Consider the following 20,752-nt stretch of genomic DNA (forward strand, 5'->3'; position numbering starts at 1 on the left):
CTTCTTTTGTAGCAGTCCCTCCCCCAGCCACCAGCTGCTGGCAACCACTGATTTTTGCCCTTATATTTTTGTGTTTTTTGAGAATGTGATATAAATGAAATCATACAGTAGGTAGCCTTTTGAGTCTGGCTTTATTTACTCAGCACAATGCATATGTGATTCATTTATGTTGTTGGGTGAGTCAGTAGTTTGCTCCTTTTTATGGCTGACTAGCATTCTACTTTATGAGTACACCACAATTGTCCATTTTACCTATTGATAGACATTTGGGTTGTTTCTTGTTTTGGGCTTTTTTTTTTTTTTGCGGTACGCGGGCCTCTCACTGTGTGGCCTCTCCCGTTGCGGAGCACAAGCTCCGGATGCGCAGGCTCAGCGGCCATGGCTCACGGGCCCAGCTGCTCCGCGGCATGTGGGATCCTCCTGGACCGGGGCACGAATCCGCATCCCCTGCATTGGCAGGTGGACTCTCAACCACTGTGCCACCAGGGAAGGCCTTGGCTATTTTTAATAATGCTTCAGTGAACATTTAAGTTCAGTCTTTTTGTGTACATATGTTTTCATTTCTTTGGATACATACAAAGGTAATGAGGTTGCTGGGTCATATGTTGAATGTATGTTTAACTTAATAAAAAACTGCCAAACTGTTTTCAAAAGTGGGGTTGCACCATTTTACACTCCCACCAGCAGTGTATGAGAGTTCCAGGTGCTCCCTCTTCTTCAGTCTTTGGTGTTGTTAGTCTTTTTAATTTTAGCCGCTTGATTGGCTGTATACTATATCTCATTATAGTTTTAATTTGTATTTTCCTAATGGATAATGATACTGTGCATCTTTTCATGGACTTATTGTTCAAAAATGCATATCTTCTTTAGTGAAGAGTCTGTTGAAGTCTTTTGCACAGCCAGACATGGAAGAGATCAATTTCTCTAATGTTGCTAAGACCTGAGGTGTGTGTGTGTGTGTGCATGTGCGCATGTGTGTTTGTGTTGTAAGACCCAGTCATTTATAGAAAGAAGTCTTAACTAGGCAATTTTGTGGGATTAAGGAGGTCTAGCCACATATAACACAGACTCCTGAAAGCAGATAAGTGAGAAAACAGCATCTAGAAATCTAGGAATAGGCAATGTCTAGAGATTTAGATAATTATCATAGCATAAGGCTTCAGGGACAGCTGCTGGGATTAAGGAAAAGGGATATCAAGACATTAACCTAGATTTAGAATCTAGTGGTATTAACTTCTTAATATGGGAATTGAGACCTAAAGAACATTAATCGCTTTTTAAATTCAGGTTTATTGAGATATAACTTATATCTAGTAAAATTCACCTTTTTTAGTGTACATTTCTGTGAGTTTTGACAAACATGTACTGTATAAACACACCGCAATCAAGATAAAGAATTTTGCCATCACCCCAAAACATCCTCTGGTGCTTCTTTGTACTCAGCCTTTCCCTCAACCCCAGATCTTGGTAAACAGTGATTAATTTTCTTTCCTTATAGTTTTGCATTTTTGAGAATGTTGTATAAATGGAATCATATATCATGTCTTATTGGTCTGACTTCTTCCACTTAGCATAATGTATTTTTTGTTGCATGTATCAGTAGTGTGTTCCTTCATGTTACTGAGTAGTAGTCCATCATATGAATGAACCAAAGATTGTATATATCAGATAAAGGACATTTGGATTGTTTCCGGGTTTTGGCATTTATGAATAAAAGCCTTTTTAAACATTTGTGTACCGGTGTTTATGTTACCATATGTTTTCATTTCTCTTGGGTAAAGGTATCAGAGTGGGATTGCCAGGGGTCATATATTAAATGTATGTTTAACTTTGTAAAAAACTACCACCTGTTTTCCAAAATGGCAGTATCATTTTGCATTTCCATCAGCAGTGTATGAGTTTCAGTTTCTCAATATCCTCTCTTCCTCTTCCTCTTCCTACTTAGTATTGTTCATGTTTTTTTTTTAACCATTCAAATAGATGTGTAGTGGTATCTCATGTGGTTTGAATTTGCATTTCCCTTATGTCTAATAATGTGAGCATCTTTTCTTGTGTTTATTTGCCATGCATTTATCATCTTTGGCAGTGTCTGCCAAAAATTTTGCCCATTTTTAAAATTGGAATAGTAGTTTTCATATTATGGAGTTCTGAGACTTCTTTATATAAGGAACATTAATCTTTATCATAATAATTAATACTAATATTTATTGAGTGCCTATTATGTGTCAGATACTGTTCTAAGATCCTTTAGATACTATGATTATCCTCGTTGCATAGATGATGCAACTGTACCAAACACTGGATAGATTTTAGAGGTACGAATCAAATATGACCTTGACTTATAAATAACTAAAATATGCTATGGCAAATATAGCAGTAAAATTACATATTGTAAAAAGGAAGTGATATCTACACTGAGTTTGTTTTTTTATTAGTTACTTATTTTTATTTTTGGCTACATTGGGTCTTCGTTGCTGTGCGCAGGCTTTCTCTGGTTGTGGTGAGCTGGGGCTACTCTTCTTTGCAGTACGTGGGCTTCTCATTGCAGTGGCTTCTCTTGTTGCGGAGCATGGGTTCTCGGCACAGCCCGCGGGCTCTAGAGCACAGGCTCAGTAGTTATAGCACACGGGCTTAGTTGCTCCACAGCATGTGGGATCTTCTTGGACCAGGGATTGAACCCGTGTCCCCTGCATTGGCAGGCGAATTCTTAACCAGTGTGCCACCAGGGAAGTCCCTACACTGAGTTTTGAATAGACATTTGCTAGGCTACCTTTTAGAGAAAGGTAGAACAGTAAATTCAAAGTTATTATAACTTGTTTTTTTTTAAAAAAACAAATTGTTTCAGTGTTGCTAGAATATAAAGTAAAACAGAAAATTGGAGCTATAACTGGAAAGAGAGAAGATGATCATGTTATTCAGAAGCATAACAACCTAAAATGAGTATAGACTTAAACATTCTATTTCTGTTTAAAAGCTTCACATTTTGATTGTGGGTTTTAAAAAACTTCCTTTTCCTCTAGCTCCTACCTTCCCCTAATAATATTGGTTGAATTAGCTCTCAGATGTCTTTCAGTATTTTGTAGATTTCTCCTCTTATTGAGGGAACATAAAATATCATATTTCCCTTTTTAAAATTATTTTTCTGGATGAAAAGCATGAAATATCATGCTAACACAATAAAGAAAAATAATTTTAGTGTCAAGACATCATTGCATTAGGACAGATGTTTTTTTCCTTAAAATCTGGTTGTAATGAATTGTTTACTTAGATTAATGATAATACAGTTAAATAATAGTCTTCAGTTTGAGGGTTATGTAATGTAACTTCTGTTAATGTAAGTTTTGTTGACGTATAACATACATACAGAAAAGTACACAAATTATAAGTAGTTTGATAAATTTTCACAGAGTAAACATCATCTATTTCACTAATCCAGATCAATAAATAGAACATTATCACAATCCTAGAAATCTCCTTGGGCCTCCTACTAGTCCCTGCTTGCTCTCACCCTAAGGGTAATCACCATTTTGACTTCTACCCTCATAGATTAGTTTTACCTGTTATTGAACTTTATATGTATTTATGTTGAGTATGTACCCAGGAGTGAAATTGTTCAATTGTAGGGTATGTGAATGTAGTGCCAAATTAACCATATATTTAGTAGCTTAAAACAACATCCATTTATTATCTCATAGTTTCCTTGGGTCAGGGGTCTAGGCACAGCTTAGCTGGATTCTCTGCTTGGGGTCTCACAAGACTGCATCCAGCGAGTCCAGTGGGGCTGTGATCTCATCAGAGACTCACAGCCCTCATCTAGGCTAATGGGATCGTCAGCAGAATTCATTTCCTTGTAGCTGTAGAACTCGTAGCAGCTCGTTTCTTCAAGGCCAGAAGGAGACTGTCTCTGAGCTCAGGAAAGGCCTAAGCTTTCTTCTTTTTTAAAAAAATTAAACCTTTTTATTTTGAGATAATTGCAGATTTGTATGCAATTGTAAAAAATAGTACGGCTAGATCTAGTGTATTCTTTACCCAGTTTCTTGTTATATGGATATTTTCCTGTATACGGATTTTTTTTTTTAAGATTTTGCATAGGAATATTTAAGGAAGCAGTTTTCTCAGTCCAGATTTCCTATAGATAGGCCTTCAGTAGAATGGAATCATTGCAGTCTTAGTTTTATTCATCTTACAAAAACTTGAAAATCTTTGCAGTTGGCTAACATTTGAAGATAGTTATCAGATCAAGATCTCTCATTTTCTCATTAAACTTTTTGTTTTCATTGGAGAGTATTACTCAAGAGATAGCCAAACTGCAAAGCTAACACAGTCCCAAGACTCTCCTCACTTCTGACACCAACTACAAATTCTGGAGGTTCCCAGAACCACCCTTAGTTTCAATAATAGGCTAGCAGAACTCACTGAAAACTATTATACTTGTGGTTACAGATTATTACAGAGGGGGTTACAGGTTAAAATTAGCCAAAGAAGGGATGCATAGGGCAGTCTCAGAGGGTTTCAACACAAAGCTCTCTCCTTGGAATCAGGTCCCAGCATTGATGCATGACAGTACGCATGGGGTATTGTTAATCAGGGATGTCACTTGAGCTTCAGTGTCAGAGTTTTTATTGGTGCTCCATTAAATAGTTGTAACTGATTGATTAATTGATTGCCCAATGTGGTTGATCCCATCCTCCAGGTTGACTAATACCAGGTGACTCAAAGCCCTCCAACCCTAAATAAGAGTCTGGATTGAACTCTCCTATGAAATGACATGGAAGTATTCATTAACCTCTTAGAACAGTGTTTTTCAAAGTTTTTGTCTGGGACCCAGCATAGACGTGCTTTTAAATGTTTATGAATGTATATATGTAGGGGCGTGTATGTATTAAGATGTAACCAGTGCTTCTCAAAACACTAGTCTACTTCATTTATAAAGAATGTTAATGGCTATCCACTGAATTGATGGCTTGTAATGAGATTTTAGTTCATAGTTAAAAAACACTGACCTAGAAAATCAGACCATCGAGAATAGTGATGGCTCATTACTAGAAGGAACCAGCTTAAAAACTGTAGGACCTGAACAGATAAGATCTGAAGAGGAATTGAGGTGCACTTCCATGGAGTAGTCTCCAGATGTATAGACTGGGAAGTATAGTGTAGTTGGTGCAAATGTTATCCAGTAGGGAAACTTCTTATTAAGATATAAAACCCAGTATGTTGGTCTTTGTGCTTTGTTGCTTATCTCTCTAGGCTGCTGAGAATAATTTGATTCATCTTTCATCACATCTTTACATTGCTAGTTCTTTCTTTTCATGCAGATTTCAGTGTAAGTGGCCTCCTCAGTTAGACTTTCATTGAGTCCATTTTAAAATAGTCACCCTATCACTTTTAATCACATCATCCTATTTTCATTCTTTGCATAGCCATTACCCTTACCTGATGGGTTTTTTTTTTTCCTTTTTGTTTATCTCCTTCTCTAAAATGTTAGCTCCATTAAAGGAGGGACTTTGTCTTGTTTACTGTTTTATTCCCAGTACTTATAACAATCTGTCTGGCAGGTAGTATGTACTCAAATAATACGTCTTGAATGAGTGATCTAGTTTGTATTCCTCTTAAACCCAAAACAAAATACATTTCTCTTGGTGAGACTAGAGTATACTGTAATTATCACCTCCCTTGTTCCTTATACCACATTTCTGTTTGTGCAATGTAAGATTGCATTTGTTTTTTGGCAAGCTCATTACACCATACACTCATTTAGTTTACAGTGAGCTAAAATTCCCTGGTATTTTTCACATGAGCTGCTGTTAAGGCATGTACTTTTTTTTTTTTTAAGTAGGTAGGAGTGTGTGTGTGTGTGTGTGTGTGTTTGTGTCCATGCCTGCACACAAGAATACCCATTTATAGATTCAGCCTCATAAGATTTTTTTTTTAATCAGCATTTTTGTGTATGATCTAAGAGGGTTGCTAATTAAGAACTAATGGTAGGGTTGCTGAAGAGATTTTAAGCTCAAGTGAAAGGCTAGTAGGAACCCAGAAGATTGACCAGATGGCACCAGTTCACAAATTTAAACTGAAAATATTCATTTGGAGCAGTTTAGCACAAGCTGAGGAAGTAGATTCTGTTGTACAAATTTTGGAAGAGCTCAGTTGACATGCGTAGGTTTGCCTCTTCCTATTCTTAAAAAAAATGTAGCATGACTTCCCCCAGGTTCAGACCCACCATTGGAGTTACACCCTCCTTAACTCATTGTGGACTTCCCAGCACTATTGTTACAGGTCAGTGCCCCTCTCATATTCTTCTTAAATCTGTCTTTTGTATTCTACTTTTTGAAATCTGTAAGGCTGCACCCAGTATTTTTAGATACACTACATTTGTTGTTAGAATCACTTCTTATTGAATTGTTGGAATTTTATTTTTGAGTCCTGACTTGTTGAACTATATTTCCTGAGTTTATTGATCTGTCTATGCTTTTGTAAGTTTCAGGCCATATGATGATACTTTTTTTCTTTAACTTCAAAAGGTGTACATTTATTGACACACAACTACTATGCCTAGACCTGTCATGGACACCAAAAGGTCATGTTTAGTCTTTTCATGTAATTCCCATCATTTCTACTTCCACAAATAACTTTTTTTCTTATGATCAGAGTTACATCCAGAGATGCAGTGTCTCTCATTACTTCCTTTGCATTCTGCAAGATGAAATTTTAATATGATGAAATTAAGTATATTTTGTGATTTCTGAAACGCTTTTGACTTTTTATATATAGATACTTTTCAGCATTTGATTTTCTTTTGCCTAAAACTGTAAATCAAGTTCAAATACCTTATTTTAAATTTTTTCCTTATTGCAAATGTATTTATGTTAGCCTTCCCTTAACATCATTTTTATTTATGTTAGTAATTACTTGAGTGTTCAAATAGCTTTTTATATATAATCTCAGAATTCTGAAAGTTAAAATTGATTTTTCATAATGCATTGTATACAAAAAAACAGTGTCTTTCAACAGAACCAACTCTCAATCTTCCCTTTAAAAGACTTGAAAGAGGTTTTTTCCTTTGTATTTGTTTTATTAATACTTTTGGAAACATTGCCAAAAGAATTTAGAATATGATGGTTAGCGTTGTCCACCGAATTATGCAACTGTTTGGTTAATTTGCTTACACTGTTGCCCTTCTACTTTATCAGGTCTTCTCAAGACTTTAAGAGTGTATTTCACCTATTGGTTTTGTCACACTGTCACTGCCACACTCCAGTCTCTCTCTTAATCTGGAGAAAATGGATAATAGCAACTCTTTTATCTGCAGTTAGGAATAATTAATATTTGATTAATTTTAATAATTTGATTAATAGGAATATTGTGAAGTCAAATTTAAAAATACACCAGAAATTGTGAAAACTTCTGTGAAGGAAAATGGTTTTTGAATTAACATATTCAAGAAGTCTTAAAAAAATTTTTTTTCCCCTAAGAAGCATTTTAGAAAAGGTGCTATGGGAAGTTCATATTATTTACCAAAGTGATATTTATATACAATATGTTAATTTTTTATTGGTGGTGTGATAATTTTGCATTGTTATATGGAAAATGCTTTAAATTTTCTACTTGTGATAAAACTCACTCTCTAGCTTTTTTTTCTCTCTCATATGTTCAAGCAGTCTACTGACTTCTTTTCTATAGCCAATAAACATACTCAAGTTTCTAATTCCACGGTAGCCTGCCATTTTCCCTTCATTTATTTAGGAAAAGTGTTTAACACTGTATCTACTTCCTTTCTTCCAATTTACTTCTTAATCTACTATAATATGGCTTCCGCCTCAACCACTCCGTTAAACTATTCTTACCATGAACCTGGAATATCTTACAGTGCCAGAAAGTAAGGAAGTGTTCAAAATATGATGGTGGTAAACAAGGTTCAGGAACCAACTTGAAGGAGCTCTATATGGTGAAAGCTGGGACAGTTTGAATAACACATAATCATAGTATCAGATTATAACCCATAGAATAAAATAAATATCTGTGAGTCTATACCAGTATCAATAATTGAATGAATAAATGAATGACTGAATGAATAAATAAATAAGGAAAATAGGCAACTTTTGTTTATAGTAGAATTCCAGTAGAAAATGTGGAAGGAATGATGGAAATAAAAAATTTCCATTAGGTGAATAACCAAATAATAATTGTTATAGGCAGGAACCATCAATGCATGCTAAAATTACTAGGCAAATATATATGAGAACAAGATATTTGCATAGTCTGATAAGATACTTGTTAACTATAAAAGGAGAAATTTATAGCAGAGAGTAATGGCAGACATTACTCTAACCAAGGGATCAAAGATAACAGTACCAGCTTCCCTGGTGGCACAGTGGTTAGGAATCCACCTTCAAATGCAGGGGACACGGGTTTGAGCCCTGGTCTGGGAAGATCCCACATGCCACGGAGCAACTAAGCCCGTGCGCCACAACTACGGAGCCTGCGCTCTAGAGCCCGCGAGCCGCAACTACTGAAGTCTGCGGGCCTAGAGTCGGTGCTCTGCAACAAGAGAAGCCACCGCAGTGAGAAGCCTGCACACCAGAACAAAGAGCAACCCCCGCTCAATGCAACTAGAGAAAGTCCGTGCACAGCAACAAAGACCCAACACAGCCAAAAATAAAATACATTTTTTTCAAGATAACAGTACCAGTTATAAGACATACTGACATCATTGTATCCCCTGATATGATGATGCACAGAGGTGGGCACAATATCACATTACAGCAATAACAATAGTACCTAGCACTTCTGAGCATTTGTATGCCAGACACCGTACTAAGCACTTTACAAGCTTTATCTGTTAGGTCTCACAACAGCCCTAGAAGGTAGACACTATTATTATCTCCATTTTACAGATGATGAAACCCAGGGCTGGCTGAGTCCGAAGCCCTTTCCTTTAATCACAACATTATGCTGAGAACAGCTTTTAGTATTATTAGTAATTTATGGACTGATGAATTCAGTATATTTAATGTTGTCAGTAAGTAAGGAACTTCGTGAGATTTTGTGGTTTAATGTTTTTAAAATACACTTTTGATTTGTTTGGAAACAAAAGATGAAGTTTTGAAAATACAGCATTGAGAAAGCAACACAAACTAATATAAAATAGAAGGTTAAATATTACTTGTTTTTATATCATATATGGCCTTTTTGTAAATAAAAAAGTTTCCATGAAGTATTTGGGTATTTTTATTGAAACCAGTTAGCAGCCCTAAATCTAAAAATCTGATCCTGTTACCTCTCTGTATGTAATCCCTTATTGATTTCCCCAATTCACTTTAGCATAACTTATAACACTTTTGATAATCTGACCCATTACCTTTCTGTCTTTATTGCTTATCATTCTTCCACATGAATCCAGTTTTCTTGTCATGCCAAATTACCTGTTATACCCAGAATATAACGGTTTAAATTTCTTTATTATATAATATTTCAAGTGTACACAGAAATAGAGTAGACATCACCCAGCTATGACAGCCATCAGTTTATAGGCAATTGTTTTTCATCTATATGACCCTCTGACAATCATACAGAGACTATTAGTCCCTTCAGGGACTATTTTGAAACACACCTTAATCATATCACTTTATCTGTAAATATTTCAGATATCACTTTATCTGTAAATATTTCAATTTGTATATCTAAAAGACAAAGGTTTTAGCTTTAAGACACAATTGCAAAATTAGTTTCACACTTAAAAAAATAACTGTAATTCCTTCATAATCAAATACCCAATCAAAGTTAAAGTTCCCTAGTATTAATAAATGTAGTCTTACAGACTTGTTCAGGTCTATGTCAAAACAAGGACCATGTATTGCATTCATTTGATACGAATTTTAAGTGTGTGTCTTCTCTTTTTTCTGTTTTTTTTTTTTATTTTGGCATTACATTTAGTCTTAAACCTCTTTTGATCTATGATTACCCTTCTTTGTTTTGTTTCTTATTGTTTCTTTGCTGAAGAAACAGTCATTTTTCTTTAGAATTTCCCACATTCTGGATTTTGCTGATTACATTCCCATGGTATCCTCTAACATATTCTTCTCTCTCTGTATTTTATGTAAGTCACGTAATAAATGTTTATTTTTTAAAAAAACAACTTTTATGAATATCTACTATTTGCCTGAACTGCTATGTGGATGATTAAAATAGAGGGAATACTTTTAATAGTATTACCGTATCAGTGTAAAATTCAAGATTTAGAAAAAAGAAGGAATATCATCATTAGCTAAAAGTGGAAACCTGGATACTAGTACAAGTCACAAAATGAAAATAAGCCTTTTAATTTGTGAACATGTGAGTTCACAAATGTGAAGAAAGTGAAATAAAATAATTGCTTCAGATACATCAAAAACTCTGAAAACAAATCTAAGGGTAAAACTCAGAGGATTTGACAGGTAATAATTTGGATCAGTTTTTCCTCCTTTTCTTCTCTTTAAAAGCAAGTCTTTATTGGTACCTTGTGGAAAAAAATGTTATATGCAATAAATGCAAAAGAAGTTACCACTAATGTTTGACACATATTACTAAAATTAACTACAAATTTGTTTTTAGAGGTTGGTTTAATTTGAATATTTAAAAAATATCTTTATTGGAGTATAATTGCTTTACAATGGTGTGTTAGTTTCTGCTGTATAACAAAGTGAATCAGCTATACATATACATATATCCAAATATCTCCTCCCTCTTGCCTCTCCCTCCCACCCTCCCTATCCCACCCTTCTAGGTGGTCACAAAGCACCGAGCTGATCTCCCTGTGCTATGCGGCTGCTTCCCACTAGCTATCTAATTTGAATATTTAAGTACATAATTATATGATTCTTCCTAAAATAAAAATGTTAAAAACTAGCATACTGGCTTACTATAAACAATTCAACAGAACTAAAATGCTTTCTAAGTTAGCTTTATAATATCAAATTACTCTCAGATATTTACTTTCCTTTTGATGGCAGATCTTTTTATTCTTTCCTCTTCGCTTCCATGACACCACTCTTTCCTGATGCTCATCTTACCATTTTTGTAGTTTCTTTTTGTTTTCCTTCTTTAACTCCTCTTCATCTGCTAGCTCTTTAGAACTTGGTGTTTTGGGTTTTCACTAATGGTTCTCTTCTCTTATTCAGCATTGTCTCTCTAGGCAGTAAAACTCATTCTTGATCAAGGCTTGCTATCTCTATTCTGTTTTGTATTCTCTTCCATTGCAAGTTCCATTCACCTAGTCCCCCAGGTCTGAAGCCTGAGAGTCATCTCTCCTGAGAAAAGTTGGAAGATTTTTTTTAGCTATAATACAGTTTTATATATGTTGTTGAAAATTCTTTGTTCTGTGTTTTATTATTACTAAGGAATTATATCTGTTTTATTATTTGAGACTTTTTATTCATATTGTTTTTAAAATGTGTGAAGTAGAACTTGAAATTTTTTATAATTTTCCCTAATAGTAGAACCTGTGCTCGATAGTAGATGTATGGTAGCCATGTGATCATTCTCCCCTTCTTTTTGAAAATTTATGATTTCCACTCAGGTCTACACACTGGTGATTCAAATTTTTAAATTATTTGTATGCAACTAAAATATTTGTAATGGATGAATTCCCCAGTGTGAGTGGGTAGGTATGTGGGAAAATTATTCCAAGAGGAGGAAGAACTGAGTCCCCACTCCTGTTTTAACACCTCTAATTTCTTACTCAAATCTCTTTACTTCTTTCTCTCATGAAGGAAAAGAGGAGTAGTAACCATGGTATTAAAACTATCTAATTTTTAAGAGGTAGCATTCATACAGGTTAGGTACCACTCTTTTTCATTCTGTTATATTTCATTTCTTTAGTGCTGGTCTGAACCCACTAAATTTATATCATGACTTGTTATTAGATCATGACCTTTGGTTTGAAAAACACTCATACCATAAATCCTTGAGTTTCCCTAGTATTGAAATATGACATCCAGGGTCTTTCATATATTCTTCTAGTTGCTATCAAAATAATTGATATATCACATATGATACCATCTTTATGTTTTGCTGTGACTTGTTTTTCTTATAAATATTTGGATATGTTATTAATATATGTGCCGCCTTTTCTTTTTTTTTTCCCCTCATTTAGCATACAGGTCCTTGGGGCGCAAGGCCTTTGCCTTTATGTATTTATTTTTTTTAAGATTTTTTTGATGTGGACCATTTTTAAAGTCTTTATTGAATTTGTTACAACATTGCTTCTGTTTTGTTTTGGTTTTTTGGCCATGAGGCATGTGGGATCTTAGCTCCTCGACCAGGGATTGAACCCGCACCCCCTGCATTGGAAGGGGGAGTCTTAACCACTGGGCTGCCTGGGAAGTCCCTGCCTTTATTTTAAAAGTTGAGTTTTGAAATTGTGACAAACCTACAGAGAAATCACAAATGAAATACAAAGAAATTCTTTTACTTTGTAAAAAATTGGAGAGCAGATTGCAAACCGGATGTTCCATCACCCCAAATAACTTGATATATTTCCTACAGATAAAGATATTTTCCTACATCACTATAATGTAACCATAACAAGTGGGAAATTAATACAGCAGGAGCTGTTGGGACTGAGAGGAAGAAAACAAAATAAAACACAAGTAGATTGGACAGAATTTGTTGACTGCTTATGTAGGTGAAAAAGAGAAAAATTGTAACATTGAGAAAAGTTACTATTAACTACCTTTTTGTATGTTTGTGTCTGTGTAAATTGGGAAATCACCTACATTAAAAACGATTAGTTAGTTAACACCTCAGTGTTGATGTTCTGTGGGAATATAGAGTTAAAATACTATATCCTAAGAGTAGAAGAAATATTTGATCACAGAAATGTTTGATCACAAATATTTGATTGTCTACTGTTAAGATTTATTGTTAAATAATTGGGATTTTTGAATCAAGTAATGGAATCTATTGAAAAGCTTTAAGGAGAAGTGAGATATTTTGGAAATCATCCTAGTTTCTGTGGATAGTGTCAGTGAGTTAAGGGTATTCAAAGAAAACAGCAAGAGAATCCACATCTTATATTCCAGCCCTGGCCTCTCCAAGGATCGAGTCCAAAATTTCCAGTTACTCAAACTTTTCATTTCAAACTCAGTGTGGAAAGAATTAAACTTATGCACACATACATACCCTTTCTCAACATTTCTTTTATCTCCTCCTGTACCAGTACTTGGTCTAGAAAGCAAGTATTGACTCTTGCTGCTCTTCAGCCAAAACCCACCCATATCTAGTTGATTTCTACCTCTTGGAAAGGGCACTGAAAAAAACTAAATTTTGTTCTTGCTTCCTTACTAGTATCTCTGAGATTTTGAGAAAGTCATTTAATTTCTTTTGTGTTCAAATTATCTCTGTAAGTTATGATATTTGAACCAAATATGGTATAATACAGTGGTTAAGAGCACGGTTTCCATTATGAGGCTCTCTGCCTCTTAATCCCTACCCCATCTTTCAGTAGCCGTGTGATCTTGGGCAAGTTATTTCTCTATGCCTTACTATCTTTAGCTATAAAATGAGGGTAACAGTAGTACATATCTCACAGGGTTGTTTTTAAGATTAATTGAGTTAATATACAGTTGACCCTTGAACAATGCCGGATTAGAGATTAATTGAAAGATCCAAGTATAATTTATAGTCAGTTTTCCATATATGTGATTCTTCCATATTTGTAGTTCTTGATTCCTCCATATCTGTGGTTCCACATCCTTGGATGAAACCAACTGTACTGTAATATTTATTATTGAAAGAAATCTGCATGTAAGTAGACCCACACAGTTTAAATCCATGTTGTTCATGTATGTGTCATAATAGGAATAGTGCCTAGAACATAGTAGGGAATAAGTAAGTGTTAGCTACTATTATTATATTATGATTTTAAAAACTTACGTGCTTAGGTCTATCATTTTGCAGTTCTGCTGTAAGAATATCTCTCCCATTTGTTACTCCTCTCCATTATCACTATTACCCTATTATTCAGGATTAAATTAATTATTACATGTAAAATGCTTAGAATAGTGCCTGTCACCTAATAAGCACTTGGTAAGTGTTAGCCCTTATTATTGGTTATTACGATTTTTACATAGATGACCTCCAGGTCAGTAAGATCCTTTTCTTGCATTAGTGGTCCTACGCCTTTAATTTACTCTTCTGTTCTTTAGATTGGTCTTTCTAGGACATTGTTTATATAATGTTGCTCCATTTCGAGACCTTTGATGCCTGAAAGGAAAAAACTAAAAACAGGTTCTTTAATACAGATATCAGATGACTTGCCAAGACCGATTTTTAAAATATGGTATTAATGAAAGAGGTAAACGTGAATTTTGAGGCAGTGAAAATTTTGTTTTAGGTATTTAAGGTCATTGCTTACTAAAATAGTCTCAGTATTTTATAGATGAAAAGTATAGGTATATAATGATCAAATTCAGGAGGACTTGCTACTTATTTATTTTTAGCAAGGGACTAAAACTAAAATTTTATCTTAAAAACAACAGTTGAGTTGAAATAGAATGTGAGGAGTAAAGGTCAGGAATGTTTAGGAGTTTTTTTATGTTAGGAAAATAAATTAATGTATTCAGGTTTAAGTAAGGCAGTAATTTAACTATGGCTAGTTATTTTTTTATAGACAGCTCTTATGTGTTCATTTCAAAATCTTAAGCTTTTTGGAATTTAAATGAAAATAGCTTCATTTCTCAATCTTAAAAATGACATTGTTGGCTTTCTGTTAGAAGAATAATAAGAAACCTTATCTAATTTCTTAAAGAGAAGTCACTTGTTATGGGTTCATTTGCATGACCTCCTCTTTAACCCTTTGCTCGTCTTCAGATGTGTTTACGTTTTAAATATTTTAGAGTTATCACGGAGAAAAGTATTTTTCTCCGGTAGAAATTGCATTGGACTTTGTTTTTTAATATTGATAGCTACATAAAGCCGTTTAACTACAGTTTTCATTTTCAGATGATTTCTTTAAATCAGGTTTTTACGTATATTTTTTAAAACTTTACTACGGGAAATGGTAGAGTGAGAGTTAATGTGTTACATGGAGGGAAGAACAGTCCATTGGGGGTTAAATTGCAGAGTCTAATGGAATAATAACTGGTAGCACCATCTGCTGGCCTACTTCCTCAGAAGGAGTCAGTATTTTTAACGACATCTCTAATATTCATGCTGATGCATTTTGATGCTTTGTGCATTCATTTCTTTCTGTGCTTTGTTGGAATCTGGCTATCTGCTTACAGCTATTGAGGAAACTCAGCTTTTTAGGACGGGTTTACAGTCTTTTTCATATCTAAATAGAATGAACAGTGGATATAAACTTGCCAAGGCAGAAATGTGTTGATACATCACAATGTGTATTTGTGGAGGGTTGTGCATCTCTTGGTTGCAGCTTGCTAAATAGGCCATTTAGGAATCTTCTTTCAATGCTTTTTTCTTGAGCACTGCCTGGGGTGGTGAAAAAGCAGAGGGCAAGCCTTTGTCTGACGCCAAAAATGTCTTCAGTGAAGAGGCCAAGAGGAAGGGTAAGTGAAAGCCTGAATGAGTGGGAGGAGGAGGGGTTCTTTGGGCTAAAAGGCTAATGGGATTGAATAACCTTCCTTATTACTGGCTGCTGCTGCGGAGTCGTACTGCATCGCCATCTTGAGCTTGTTGCTGTTTTCTCGCGTCTTGGTTATTTGTTATAGCCTGTAGGCCTTAAGGTGGCATTTTAGTAAGCGATTCTAAGCCCTCCCTCCTTTCCCAGTGCTGTAGCACTGCTATGAAACCTTTGATGAGGCAGGTATAGAAAAGATATCCAGTGAAGCACACTGGAACCAGCATGAAAATGTGTTTGGAAATTCCTGGTGGTTTTTTCCCTTGCTGTAGTCAGAGGCATGTTTACGGGTAAGAACGTAACAAAACTGTGATCTAAGAATATGGGATGAATGCGTGTTTAAAGAGAATATTCATTTTAAAATGCTGTTGATCTGCTTCCTGTGATATTGCTAAAATATTAATAATTTTAACGTAAAACTAGAACTTGTTTTTTTCCAGAATTGCTTGAGCAAAATATTATGATATAGAAGGAGAAAAAAAAATCCTCATTTAACTCTTTCACAGAAAAACTAAAACTTTCTCTGATTTTAAGTATGGGAATGTCTGTTGACTAACTAGCTACATTGCTGCATAGATTGCACATTAAAATGATTTAAATGAATTCAGGTTCTCATTCTACTTTCTTATAAAGCAGAGAGGCTTTGTTTTTCTAAAAATCATAATAAACTATGGGGAGTAGTCATTCTAAATTAAAATTGCTATTTAAAATTTATTAATAATTTTCAGAGTTCTGGAATGAAGAGGAAAGAAGAGACTTATTCCAAATGCCCAGAATATTTACATGACTAAATTTGAATTAGCTATATTTATAGGACAAAATTTGAATCAACTAATCAAGAATGCTCTGAAAATATCAATGAATCTATATTATCCTCCTTTAACTTTCACTTTTAAAAGCAGTAGTTAAGCTTTTTATTTTATACCTACACTAATTTCTAGATCAGCAAAATGTTTTAATTTTAAATTTGTAGCATTCATATATTTGCTTATGTATTTTACTTCTTAAAGTTTAATTCTAAATTTTTGGTTATTTATGTTAGTTGTTTAAATGTACTTTGGTATGTTGTATAAAAATTATTTTGATTTCTCTAGCCTCCATCTTCCAAGAAGAGTGATGGTCCTGGGACATATACTAAGTTGCAGAATACCCAGGTGAGGATCATGTCTGAGAAGAAGCAGAGAAAAAAGGTGGAATCAGAAAGCAAGCAAGAAAAGGCTAATCGTATAATATCAGAGGCCATAGCAAAAGCAAAGGAGCGTGGGGAACGCAATATTCCACGAGTAATGAGCCCTGAAAACTTTCCTAGTGCTTCAGTTGAAGGAAAAGAGGAAAAGAAAGGTAGAAGGATGAAATCTAAGCCAAAGGATAAAGAGAGCAAAAAAACAAAACCTTGTTCTAAGTTAAAAGAGAAGACAAAAATTGGGTAAGTTGGTTAAGAATTAAATCTTCTTCCTTTGAAATTTTTGTAAAGTTCAGTCTGTCTAATCTACTTTTGATTTGCGTATGATGTGTTTACTCCCACTTTGGAGTTTTAAGTTGTTAGATACTGTGTGTATCTTACTGCCTTTTTGAATGAATTAGGTAATATTCCAGAATTTACTAAATGTTACTAGTCTATGAACATACTTTTTTGTATATTAATGTTAGTAAAAGGAATTTAAAATAGGAGAACATTTTATATATAAAACAGGAAAAGGAAAAACAAAACAAAACCCATATTGCTGTGCCAGTTCCTAATGTACTTTCTTTATTAAAAAAATGCCTTGAAATTTTTTATAAGATTTCTTTACCTCTTAGTTGTACTTCACTGGGCACCTTATAGTTTGGAAACATGAAATATCATATTTTCTCATAAACCCACAACATTGAACTAAATGGAATGGCAAGAAAACTACGACCATTTAAATCAACAATAAGCAGCTCTCGGCTCTTACAGACTTCCTCCCTTACAGTCTTTCTGATTTACTTTATGTAATAAAGAGGCCAGGTGAGGATTAATGCTCCAAGAGAATTATAAGGACAAAGAATTGCTTTAGGAGGGTATATTAATCCTAGGTATTTTTATTTGACTACATACCTAATACATTTTCAAAAAATAGAATATAGTAAGTGTTATTATTTGTTTTATATGTATGTTTGTTTTGCATGCAAGGGTAAAAATAATCTAAGGCCAACATAGTTTAGAATCGGTTTTGCAGGAATATTTGGTTATTTTTGAAGGCTTTATATGAAATTTTAGATCAAGTATTTAATCTGTTTTAGGAAAAATTTCCTTACTATAAAAATCTTCATTTGCTTACAAAATTATTTATGTATTATACATATATTTAGAACTAACACAAATTTGTAAACAATTCACAGCATTTTCAATGCAGCCACCAAACTGAGTTATATCATTAGGTCCTGATGCCTTTCAGTCCAAACCATTAAATAACATGGGCTCTCTTGCTATAATAGAAAAATAATTAATATTATTGATTTTGCATTTCATTTGCAGACAGCTAAGATAAAATTTGAAAGTTAGATTTCTCCTTTTTTATTTAAATGTTTTGGTATGAAAGTATCTTATTTTTTCAATATTTTGTCTAGTTTTAATTTAGGAAACCCCATATTTAATCCTTTAATGTATTAAAAGTTACTGTTATTAAAATTTTCCAGTTTTAACTTATACAGAGGTACAGGCAGAGTAGTGGTACCATTTGAAAGGGTATTTAAAAATAATGCATAAAATAAGAGAAAATAGGTAGAGAACCCTCAAGAGTTAACAGTAAGTTTAAATTGATTGGGGGGAGATAACTAGAGGCAAAAGATAACAGAAGTGAACCTGGTTCAAGAAAAAACAATATATAAGGGGAAATTAGAAATAATTAAATTGTAATAGAGAAACATGGATTTTTGAAAAATGTGGATTAATATGTAGGGAATAGTAATACAGTAGAGTATCTGAGTATTCTGTGATATTTGTATTTTTGTTAGAAATAGGTAGATTATTAACAATAAATTATTTTAATATTGCACAGCATGATCAATTTAGTATTTGTTTTTAGAGATAGCATTCTTGAGAAAAGAGGTGAGAATTGTATTGGAAACATATTTCCATGGCAAGGTATTAAGCAATTGACAGAAAAAAAACTTGTTGAGAGTGGATTACTTTTTGATAGAGGAACTTATAAGTTGCAGGCAAGTAAAAGTGAAGCTTGCCCATATATTATTAAGCTGTTGGAGTGAAACAGTTTCTTGATCATCTTTATCAGACAACCAAAGATTATTATCATGTTGGAGGAAAAAGCATGGTTGGAAATGAAATTCATATACAGTCTAGAGTTCTATGTTGGTCACTTGAAATATTTCATTACTGTGCTTTCCAATAAGCCACTACATTTTTGAATTTACCATTTTTAATTTTTCAGCGAAGAAGCATCATTTAAATATTAAGTTTACTTGCATCATTTTTTTTTTTTTTTTGCGGTATGCGGGCCTCTCACTGTTGTGGCCTCTCCCGTTGCGGAGCACAGGCTCCGGACGCGCAGGCTCAGCGGCCATGGCTCACAGGCCCAGCCGCTCCGCGGTATGAGGGATCCTCCCGGACCGGGGCACGAACCCGTGTCCCCTGCATCGGCAGGCAGACTCTCAACCACTGCACCACCAAGGAAGCCCAACTTGCATCATTTTAATTAATAATATTTCATGACGTATTAAATGTTTTCTTGTAAAGATTTTTTCTATGAGTTTTAGAAGAATTGAACTTTTGCTAATATCAGATGATTTATATCAGATAAAATTAAAAAGAGTGTGTGTTGGAACTTAACCATGAGCAATGTGAAATATAAATTTCAAAAGTAACCAGATTTGTAGACAATAAGTTATGGTTGATACATAGTCAGAGTTGGTGTTTATTTAATCCACATATGTGATGTGATATAATCTAGGAATACTAATCTGAAGAAAACCAATACTGCCTTGCCTCTGCTTGCTAGTGTGCTTGAAACCTTTTCAGTTTTTCTGTCACTTTCATAGATTAATTTTTTTTAATACAAGGAATAGAGTGTCCTTTTCAGAGACTTTAGTCTCATTTAATCTTTACAACAATTCTGTGAGTTAAATTGGGCATGCGGTATGATAATGTGGTTAAGTTCTTTGACTTTGGAACCAGTTGCACTTATTCATATTCCCCCTTTGTCACAAGCAGTGTGACCTTGGACAAATACTTAGCCTCTCCAAGTTTTAGTTTCCTCAGACATAAAATGAGGATAATGATAGTGCTTGCCTTATAGTGTTATTTTGAGGATGAAATGATTTAATAACACTTAAAGCATATAGAACAATACCTGTTAATAATGTTAGCCATTATTTTCTGAAAATATAAATAACATATAGCTATTTAAGGAAAAAGCCAAGGCCAGGAGCCATGCCCTTCCTTCAGGCCTAAACTCTCACCTATCTGCCTAGGTTCTCTTTCCATTAAGGCCCTGTTCCTAATAAGATGAATTTAAAAATCAAGCAGACAAATGAAAACAAACAGTTGCTACCTGGTAAGAAGGATAATAGGTTAACCTATTAATGTTGTTGTTGGTTTTTTTATATGAGAATGCCTCTGTTTATCAGGTTAGCTAGAGTAGCATTTAGGACAGGTAAATTTTGTTTTGAAATATGCTTGCAGTTTGAAAGGAATTACATGGTTATGTGGAAGAGTGTAAGTTGAAATGGAAATGGCCGGTGTAAAATGAAGAGTGAGGTAGGACTGGAAACAACCTTCTTCTATTTTGATGTTTTTCATGGTCTTGGCAGTCAGGTTCTAACAAGCTGCCTTTCAAGTAGAGGAGCAGGTATTTCTTTAATAATGGGTGGTACATAATAGATGCTCCATGAATGGGAGGGAATGAATTTTATGGAATGAATGAATGAATGGAAGATTAAATATTAAATGATACCAAATGGTTGTGTTTGATTTGTTAAATCAGGATTAGAAGTGGCAAGCTAATCCTTCATTAAATTACAGGGACAAAACTAATGGTTTAGTAATAGTAGAGAGTTAAATTCTAAAATAAATTCATTCTAAGACTTCTGGTAGAATTTTCTTACTCGGCTCTCTTCGGTTTTAGATTATGTAATAAAATATCACATGATTTGATTGAA

The 20,752-nt window shown here is 34.2% G+C and overlaps 1 protein-coding gene across 19 annotated transcripts in view; it reads left to right on the top strand.

The window, feature by feature from the left end:
* Positions 1–20,752, top strand: part of CHD9 (chromodomain helicase DNA binding protein 9) — a 242,082-nt gene that overhangs the window by 108,140 nt on the left and 113,190 nt on the right. For 16 of the 19 annotated variants that reach the window (XM_032611957.1, XM_032611970.1, XM_032611968.1 and 13 more), the window contains one exon: positions 16,708–17,039. In XM_032611957.1, coding sequence (XP_032467848.1) covers positions 16,708–17,039 — 332 coding nt within the window. Of the gene's footprint in view, positions 1–15,436; positions 15,543–15,646; positions 15,904–16,707; positions 17,040–20,752 lie in introns of those variants that run through there. The other 3 variants (XM_032611973.1, XM_032611975.1, XM_032611976.1) reach the window with 2 other exon arrangements.

Source organism: Phocoena sinus, chromosome 19, assembly GCF_008692025.1.
Source record: "Phocoena sinus isolate mPhoSin1 chromosome 19, mPhoSin1.pri, whole genome shotgun sequence".
Classification (NCBI taxonomy): domain Eukaryota; kingdom Metazoa; phylum Chordata; class Mammalia; order Artiodactyla; family Phocoenidae; genus Phocoena; species Phocoena sinus.